General features: G+C 30.8%; 2 protein-coding genes across 2 annotated transcripts; one reads left to right on the plus strand and one right to left on the minus strand.

The window, feature by feature from the left end:
* The first annotated feature begins 458 nt into the window (after positions 1–458).
* Positions 459–4556, plus strand: LOC126849504 (multiple coagulation factor deficiency protein 2 homolog). The gene is made up of 5 exons (XM_050591404.1): positions 459–641; positions 3534–3696; positions 3972–4058; positions 4143–4270; positions 4423–4556. The coding sequence occupies exons 2-5, from the start codon at positions 3542–3544 to the stop codon at positions 4554–4556; spliced, it is 504 nt and encodes a 167-aa protein (XP_050447361.1). The 5' UTR covers positions 459–641; positions 3534–3541.
* Positions 4557–4791: 235 nt separating this feature from the next.
* On the minus strand, positions 4792–7687 carry LOC126849488 (ribosomal oxygenase 1). Its single transcript, XM_050591381.1, has 6 exons — positions 7299–7687; positions 6520–7145; positions 6161–6438; positions 5357–6089; positions 5072–5258; positions 4792–4940 (listed from the first exon to the last, which is right to left on the minus strand). The coding sequence occupies exons 1-6, from the start codon at positions 7323–7325 to the stop codon at positions 4869–4871; spliced, it is 1923 nt and encodes a 640-aa protein (XP_050447338.1). The 5' UTR covers positions 7326–7687; the 3' UTR covers positions 4792–4868.
* Between the last annotated feature and the right edge of the window lie 2114 nt (positions 7688–9801).

The following is a 9801-nucleotide window of genomic DNA, read 5'->3' on the forward strand; positions in this document are numbered from 1 at the left end:
GAGATCTATCAAATAGTACAAACAAATATCACCGCCGTAAAATCATGTCGGCAATATTTCTGCTCGTACTACTGTAAATTGTAATTGATTATCGATTATATATATAATTTTTAAGAACTTTTTAGAGAACTTTTTTTCACTATTTTTATCTAAATTTTTAGCGATTGTTTGCGCAAAATAAAATCTTAAAGAAAAGAGAAAATTTCAATAAAAATTTCTTAAACCTCGATAAAATTTTCAGAGAATTATCTGATTTCTTCAGGCCAAAAAAATTCCGGAAAATAAGTTCGTAAGGTTTTCCCAGATAATAAATATTCTACAGAAATTGAACAAGAATCGAATCCACACGCACTTATTTGGCAAAAGAAGCGGGATAATCGAATTAGCCGACTTTTCGCATGGATTTGGAGGAAAACGAAACGAGAGCCCGCTCAAAGAGAGCGGTCATTCGTTCGGAGCAACTCGTTCAACACGCAAACTCCAATGGAAAAACGTCGATAAGCGTTGTCGCGCGTTCTCGCTAACCAAGTCGAGAGCGACAGGGTAGAGAAAACCACGAACGGGGATCCATAGCGAAGGGTGGATCGAACAGTCAAATCCATCGATCACACCAATCGATCACCACGGCACGTTCAAGACAGGTAAAAAAAAAAAAGTGAATTTATCATTTGCGTTTCGACAATTCGAAGCAACAAAGCAGCAGAGTCTGCAATCCCTGTCTAGGGTTATGACAGTCTAACCTGGCGCTCCATCTATCAGGGGATGATCACCCCTCTCGCTTTCGAGATAAGAGATATCCGCCGATAGTCACGGCCGGCGAGCGTCCCGCGGGGATCGCTCAAAATTGCTGTCGAGGAGCACGAAAGTGCTGGCTTTCGCGATCTTGTAGAAACAATCGATCCAATTTTGCATATAATATTGGACAGAGACACATGTCTAGTTTCACCAATAATAGATAACTTATCGCGGATAAGTGTACAATACAAACATACCAAATAACAATGTCGGTATATTATAATAATAGTGAGCATATTTGAAATGCATGATCGCTGAAAATTATGATTCAAGCAGAGTGTATGCATGCGTATTGTTTTAATAAAATATTATTTAAAAATTTGTTATATATATAACAAATTTTCTCAATCCGGCTCAACTAACAATCGCATTAATTTTTTTTTCCTAATATAATTGTTTCTATATGTTTCTATATGTTTTAAAAATATCCTTGGAAATTTGTATAATCAAGTATATTAGCAAGATACCAAGGGACAAAAAATATGGATATTAAAATATATATATTATTGTATAAGGTGAATAAAATTATTTATAAATGCGTTTCCTTTTCATTGATTTTTTTTCGCATTCTTTTGAAAAAGAATCATGGATAGATAAATAAAATAAACTCTTACGGGAAAAAAAAATGCAAAATATGTGTATCACGTTCACGTCATCGCGCGGGATCTCGTTAGCACCTACGTGGCCAATCTCCGTCGACGACACGTCGCTCTATGGTCGATCCATTAGTGTCAAATCCGTGAGCTTATCCGTGCACCCGATATACAACGGATAGCGGGAGATTCTTACTGGCCCCGATAATGCGAAGGAGAATGTCGAGTGGGTGCAAGTCCCCTGTAAGGCGACACAGGTACATATGGGCTCTCCCGTTGAATGGACCAAATGATATAAATTATTTATAGATTTCGACACCGGAGAGAGACAGAGACACAGACGGGCGTGGAGGGTGTTCGAATTGGGGCGCGACGGGACCCCTGGGGGGGTCCTTTCGCGCATCGAAAACCCTTCGGGGATTTCCCCCTCTCAACATATGCATTCTCGCTTCGAGACCACTGTAAGCCTATATAAAATTGATTCCTAAGTACCCCGTATTCGTGTCGGCCTCGTGTGTCTTTTAACACCTACGTCAGTATTTGCTTTCCGCGTTCTTATAAATACATTGCGGATAGTGGCAAACGTCATGTCCAAAATTAATTTTTGATCGCCTTCAGATAAAGAAATATAGTAAATCACTTATACATATAAACAAAACCTAATATTTTTTTTAAATATGTTTTTAGAATATTGAGAAAAAAAAGTTTTCAACTTGACTAAATGCTTTCTATTATTTCTTTAATTTAAATATTTAAGTATCTAAATTAAATATGACATATTGAATCTAACATATTTGACTTAAATATTTAAATATTTCAGTTAAAAAATGGTAATCACAGTCGCATTTAATCAAATTAACAAGTGTAGTGTAATAATGTATGTAAAATATATGTAAATATATATGAAAAAAAAAAAAAATGGGTGTAAAACTAAAATGGATATAAAATTATAAATTTTCTTTGATTCGCAATGTTTGCCTTTCCTGAATAAACATTAATAGATAAAAATGTCGCAATATTTTAAGAATAAATCTCTTATTTGGAAAACGCAAAGATTTCGCCGATTATACTATATATCGAGTACATTTACTATATATCGAGTTTTCGAGCATCGGGTCTTGTAACAAATCGGAACGGGCCCGCGATCGCGCAGCACGCCCCCCCGGGGTCCAATCTAAATCAATGGGCTTGTGGGTAATCGCATAATAATTACCGGGACCCCCTCTACCGCCCATCTGTCGCTGACCGACGGGGTGTTCGACCCTTAGAAGAAGCAGACACTCTACACGGCGACACACCCGATGAACATGTCCCAGCAGGTCCCATTGTCGATGGGCACTGCTCGAAATGTCATGGAGCGCCCCCCATCATTCTTTCTAAGCTACATTCGATCGTGTACAAATCGCCGCAAAATAAATAAATGCGATTCGTAAATTATAATATTTTAATTTGATTTAAATTTACGAATTAAGCTCTCACATGTAAGGCTCTCATAAATACGTGTTATTAGTGTTTCAAGAATTACATCCAATTTATCTAGCATAATAAAACAGGGTGTCTACTCAAATTTTGTAAAAAAATTTCCTGAAAATTCCCTGATCTTCCAAGTATTTTGTTTAAAATTCCAGGTAAAGAAAATATTTTAAAGATTTTTTGATGTAACTTTTTAATTTTTTATTAAAAAAAAAAATAGAAAGCTTCTTAAAAATATAGCATCTTTTTGAGTGCTATATTTGTAAATGTACTGAAAAAAATTGAATAATTTTCATAAAACAAGCATTTTTCATTTACATCATTTTTTTAAAAATTATAATAAAGAGTATGGATATTCAATATTTTATTAAAACGTTGAAATATACATATAAACAAACACATAAATGTATATTTATAATATATTTTAAACATATAATTTACTTGGCTTGTTAATTATTTATAATGTAAGAGCAAAATTATCAAATAAAAGATTTTTTTTTTAAGAAACGCCCTGAATCCCAATAAAATTCTATGAGAATTTTCTGTTTTTTAAAAAACAAGAAAATTCTTGAGAATTTCAAGTTTTCCATGTTTTTCCAGATAGTAGACACCTTGCACACAATATACTGATAAAATAGAAATATCATCTTTACATACAATAATTTATTCCAGATAACAAAATGGAGGTAATACTTTTAATTAATTTGTGTCTCGGCCTAGCAACTGGTCACTTTCGTGGACCGCATCATCCTAAAAGTAGCATATCCCATCATCATTATACACCGCAAAATGAAATCAAATTAACACAAGATTCCGAGCTCCTTCACGATGCAACGTGAGTTGAAAAGCTAAACTAATCAAAATTATTTATTCTCATCTTATTTATTTTATATTAATACAGACATTCTTGTATACAAAAATTTATTAGTATTGATAATTCTGAAATCGGAATTTTTGCTTCCCTTTACCGAACGGAATGTCTAAAATCAATTTGGTCTCTCTCTTAATTCGATCAGTCATCCTGTCGATCATTAAGCAAATCAAAAAATCATTAAGTTTTCAATTTAGTATTACAAGAATAGAATCCATGACTCTGTTCCACAATTTTAGGCATCTGAAGGAGGACATCGGTCCCATGGCCGATCAACTCGATTTTTCAAAAATGACAGAACAGGAAATAGAGTTCCACTACTTTCAGTATGTTTGAGATATCAGAATTTACGTTACTTATGCCCAGTAAATTATTGAATTTACTGTTGCTAATAGACTCTCGAATTATAGAATTCACGATGTCGACAATAATACGAAATTAGACGGATTAGAAATTCTTCACGCTCTTCAACATACTTTACATAAGGATGATGAAGAAAACGCGACGTTATCGGAAGAAGAATTGTCGTGGATCGTAGGTATGTTTGAATAAAATCGATATAGCAGCGCTAGAAATTATATAAATATGTTATGCGTATGTATACGTACGTCGTACGCGGCTCCTATTTTTACAAGTATGCGATAAAAACGATTCTTAATATAATCTAATTATTTCATGTATTTACTTTAGAGCTAATAGATAAAGTATTGGCAGAGGATGATTTAAACAAGGACGGCTATATAGAATACGTTGAATTTGTAATGGGAAGAAAGAGAGATCATGACACGCTAGAGAAACGAAACAAACTAAGAATCGGAACGTGAAAATTATTATCTTGGAATATATGAATATACATATAATCTTGGATTATATATATATTAAAAATAAATAAGATGATATGAAAGAAATATATTTTACACATCGTAAGATATAATACGAATTATATATAATTATATGCGATTGATATTCTGCTAGTATCATATGTTTAACAATCATAGTATGTATAATTTTTTATTTTAATTTTATATATTGTAATATATTTTACAATTTATTGTGCGTAAAAAATCAGAAAATATAAATTAAAGAATTATAAATTTTCTTTTGTATAACTCCTTTTATGCTTTCTTTGTAATAAATCAATCCATACTACATAAAGGAGTATCTGTTATGACTAAATTCCTTTCCCAAAGATCTCTCACTATTTGAATCTATAAAGTAAAAATGTGATTCATAAATTAAATTTTTAAATAAATGTTTTATTATACAAATATAATGCAAGTAAAAGTATAATATAAATAAATGTAATACAAATATATATGTAAATAAATATGCTTAATACCTTAACGTCGTCGTTCTCGATCGGCAATTCCTTTATACATACAAAGTTAGGATAGGCTATTATTATTTTCTGAATGCCAGGAACAAACTCTGCATCAATTTCTAAATATTGCAGCTCGTATTCCTGATATTCTTTGGAATTTTCGGTGGAATAATATATCCTATAACTTCCATCTTCCTCTATTAATCTAATAATAATATAGTTATATAGATATAAAAACAGTTATATAGATATTTTTCCGTCTTAGATATCTTACTTTTTAAAATAAATTATAATTTTTGTTACCTTATACAATGCGTTCTCAACAATCGTATCCTTGTCTCAAGTGTTATATCTGCGTGATTCTTAACGATTCCGTTGGTAATCATAATCTCGCCATCTTCCGCTACTGAACATTTTCGTTCATCTTTAGTGAGGAAGGGAGGTAGAAAACAATGGATGTGATCTTTGGCCATTAAATCGGCCGCGTTGTCCACATCGATGTAATTTATCAAATTAATTATTAGATCCTTAATTTGTTCTTTGAAAGCTTTTTTATATTCTGTTGCATTCGTATTATGTGCAACGCCAGTGTATCTTAAATATTCTAAAGGCAATCCCTCGCGAAAACGGCTGTTGGTTTCAGCTGCTCGTTTTAAAGTTTGTGGAAGAAGTTTCTCGAGCAAGTCGCACCAACTATTTCTCTGATACATACTTAACGTGACATGCAAACTATGAGTATCGTCAATGGTCGTTCCTTGGTGAACAGTTCCCCGTGGCAAATACAGCAAATCCCCAGCATTGATAATTGTGTCCAGTATAGGCTCCCTGATTTCCGATTGATCAAAATTCTTAGAAGAATATCTTGGCAAATATTCATTCTCATTAGGAGGCATATATAACCTCCACCTCTTTTTACCCTCAATTTGCAATATAAATGCTTCAATGTCATCATAATGAGGTGCAAAACCTTGACTATTGGGTGGTGTAAGATATAAATTGGCGCCAACAAAACAGCCAAAAAATTCTTGGAGAGTAGCTGTAAAACACATTTTATAAATTAAAAAATATCAATACAAAATTTTTAAAGAAATATAATTATATTTTTACCATTGAGTGCATGTAACTGAGATATAAATGTCTGAGGATTTAACATTCTTATAGAACAACCATTCCGATAATAATCCCAAACAACACTTGGAAGAGCACGACCAGGAGGATTGTGAGTCTCTCTCAGTCCATCGACATAAGAAGTAATGTCAATATTTTTGGTGAATAAAATATGATTATCTCTCAACATTTTATCTAATACAGGAGTCGATATGATCCACTTGTAATAATCGGGTTTATTTCTTTTTATATGTATTGGAGTTTTTTCCCAATGTTGTCTAATTAAAATAAAACAATTAATATTTTAATACATAAATACACAAATAGACATATAATTATACTTGTTAATTTAAACTTACGTAAAAAAGTTCTTAATTTCCAAAGGATATACTAGCCACTCAAATAACTTTTGGCTGGTTAAAGTTGGATCATCAAAATGAATTACATGTTCATTTAACATATTTTGGAGAAATTCCATATAGTTTAAATGCTTGTCATTATTTTTTTTTTTAGCATTCTCTCTTAATGTTGTTTCAATTGTTGCAATAGTTTTTGTTTTGTCATAAATTTTTTTTCCCGTTTCCTCCTTTTGCTCTTTTGTTACTTTTAATTTTGATTTTTTATGTACACTTTGAACATTATCTACATTATTTAATTGTTCTAATCGATTATTCAATCTTTTCAATTTATTTTTAAATTTTATTATCTTTGCAGTAGGTAAGGAACTTTGTTTACAAATTCTCAATCTACCTTTTTTAGTGACAATACCACCTTTACTTTTTAAAGAGATATTCAAAGAATATTTATCTTTATTCTGTTGCTTTTGTGTTTTCTGTTTTACTACAATTTGTTTAATGTTTTTTTGATTAGCTACTTCTGATAACAGATGCTTATTTTTTCTTTTTTTACAATTCATTTCTTGTCCTGGGTTTTTACGTTTCTTTGCATACATAGAAAAAGCTGATACTGGGACATTTTCATACATCTATATAAACAGACCACATAAGAGCGTAATTAGATTTGATTTCATATATAAATATCAAATACACATTGTCAACTTGTAAAATTTTCGAATCTTACTAAAAATTTACACACACGAAATGCCTTAACCTTTTTTGTATATTAACTTTACACACACCTCTTTACTTAATTCTTTTGTTTCCATTTTAGATTTCCACAGATGATCCGTATCAAGATGCAGTTCTTTTATAATTAGTTTCTTAAATTTTTTCTTGTTCTCGAGACACAATACGACAACACGTGGTTCTTCAAAATATTATAAGCGCTTTCCAACAAGAATACGCATGTCACACGATTGGTTATCAATCAGAAAGATTATCGGGACTTCAGAAATTCTCTATTCGATAGCCAATTCCGTATTACATTTCTTTCTGGAAAGCTTCCATTGTTAATATGCGGACTGAGTCTTTTGCGCATGCGCGGCGGTAATGCGCTGAAACGAGACATGAAATATGGATAATATTCAAAATGTTATTAAAAGTATACGCTAAATTAAACGCATAGGAATTAAACAAGCCAATAAAACAAAGTATATAAAAAAAATATTATGAAATTCAAATTCCTTGTTTTCCAAAAAATAAAAATTTAATAATCGCAAAATAAATTCACAAGTTTTATTTTATTTGATTTCTTTATAAAGAAGAACGAAAGAGAGAAAATATTTAATCTGTATATTTTTATGTTTTATGATCTTTTCACATTTTCCAGACATATTTTTCACGCAATAGATAAAGAAGATAGGAGAAGCTAACATAAAATCAGTTATAGATTTTGAAGTATATTTATATATATATATATATATATATATATATATATATTTTTATATATATATATATATTTAGATTTCATTAAATCTATACCATCCATAATAAATCTTATGTGATCTAAGTTTCATGATCTAAAAAATCTATACATTAATCGAAAGACTAAAAGTAAGAATAACCCGTATGTTGAATTATATTAATTATGTTAATTTCCATATTCTACACTCTCTACTCTTAGTCAATTTCCTCTCTTACAATTGAAAACAATTGAAACAATTTTCATTCTATTCATGTATGATCAAGTGTAGCAAATGTTAAATAATAATAGAATAACGTAAGAGAGAATAAAAGTAGAATGCATAATATGAAAATTCGATTGTAATTAATTGATTATCGACATGAAGTAGTTTGCATTATATTAGATACACATAATGTTCAAAAAACAATGTCAATTGTGGATATTATTTAATGTAGGTAAGTGTAAGTGTATGTGTGTATGTGTGTGTGTGTGTGTGCACACGTAAATAATTTATATACAAAACGATAGTGTGTAGCTCTTGAAAATCGTAACCGTTACAATTATACCGTCGCGACATTATACGTTAATATCATGTTTTTTTTTTTTTTTTATAATACAAAATATCTTTGAGCAATCTTGTTGCACACATTGCCGTACAAGATTACGATATTTTACATTCTCTTTTCAGAGTGTATCAGTGAATCGAATTTCCCAACTCAATGATGTTTTTTGATTACATCAAAATTTGTCTTTTGTATTCAATTGCCTATACGACGTATTCCAATTGCGCATAAATCAGTGATAAGAATTATTACTTTATAACATATATCTTACACTTTTTCTCTTTTTTTGAAATAATTTACAAAACATTTTCTACGTTTAATTTATAATTTATCGTCGCATTATTTTTTTAATATATTAGGCATACGTTGTCTTATAATCATGTTTTTTTTTATCCGCGTTAACGCGCTGTATTATTTTCATGGTAAACGCAAAATGATTAGTCGAAAGAGTTAACTGTCCGAATTAATTAACTTCGATTAACCAGAGTTGCTGGCCTTTTCTAGATTACCGATTACTATAACGTACACGGAAAGAGAAAGATAGAGAAAAAAAAAATTTATAGTTAACCGAAATTACATAAAGCATTCTGACCGAGTCTGGTGCCCAAGGTATCGGAAACATGTACATACGCGTATTGTATGAATTCTCTCGCGTAATTCTGTGATTTTATTTCTTTATTTTTTTCATTAACAAATATATACGTCACGTTATATTATGTATACGTTATGTTACGTTTTTAATAAAATCGACGCAGCGTGAATATTCGAAATGTTCTGTCCGAGAAATTTCGCGCTTCCGGATGTCTCATCGAACCACATTCATTTATTGCATTTTTTTTTGCGGATAATAAGATATTATTATTCTTATTAGTGCTCTGTAAACTGTCAATATTTACTGTCGATATTCTATTATTGGTAATATATTAACAGTTCAAATACGTATAGTTGAGAATTATTAAATATGTCGGAAACCACGACCGCCTGTCGCCGATTCCTTTGGGCATCAAGTAGAATCTACAATTTAAAAGATAAAGCACATCTTATACATTAGAATGTCTTTTGAATAACTTTAATAAAATGTCTTTTTGATATCTTGTTTAATTGTTAAAAAGCAGATTTTTTCTTCTTAAGACTTGTGTGAGATTTGAAAAAACTATACATAAATTAAGAATATATAATCCTTATGTATTGGTCAAGAGTATTCCGAGTCTATTACATTCACATCTGTTTCTGCAAATTGTCGTAATTAATACGCGCTAAGATAAAGCAACAGCA

Source organism: Cataglyphis hispanica, chromosome 5 (assembly GCF_021464435.1).
Source record: "Cataglyphis hispanica isolate Lineage 1 chromosome 5, ULB_Chis1_1.0, whole genome shotgun sequence".
Taxonomy (NCBI): Eukaryota; Metazoa; Arthropoda; class Insecta; order Hymenoptera; family Formicidae; genus Cataglyphis; species Cataglyphis hispanica.

Excerpts from the sequence above, each read along its gene's own strand:
- LOC126849504 (XM_050591404.1), top strand. The coding sequence starts at position 3,542 with ATGGAGGTAATACTTTTAATTAATTTGTGTCTCGGCCTAGCAACTGGT. Across the intron at positions 3,697-3,971 it reads GAGCTCCTTCACGATGCAAC|GCATCTGAAGGAGGACATCG; the intron begins GTGAGTTGAAAA and ends CCACAATTTTAG. Across the intron at positions 4,271-4,422 it reads AGAATTGTCGTGGATCGTAG|AGCTAATAGATAAAGTATTG; the intron begins GTATGTTTGAAT and ends TATTTACTTTAG.
- LOC126849488 (XM_050591381.1), bottom strand. The coding sequence starts at position 7,325 with ATGGAAACAAAAGAATTAAGTAAAGAG. Across the intron at positions 6,439-6,519 it reads GAAATTAAGAACTTTTTTAC|ACAACATTGGGAAAAAACTC; the intron begins GTAAGTTTAAAT and ends TATTTTAATTAG. Across the intron at positions 6,090-6,160 it reads TCAGTTACATGCACTCAATG|CTACTCTCCAAGAATTTTTT; the intron begins GTAAAAATATAA and ends TGTGTTTTACAG.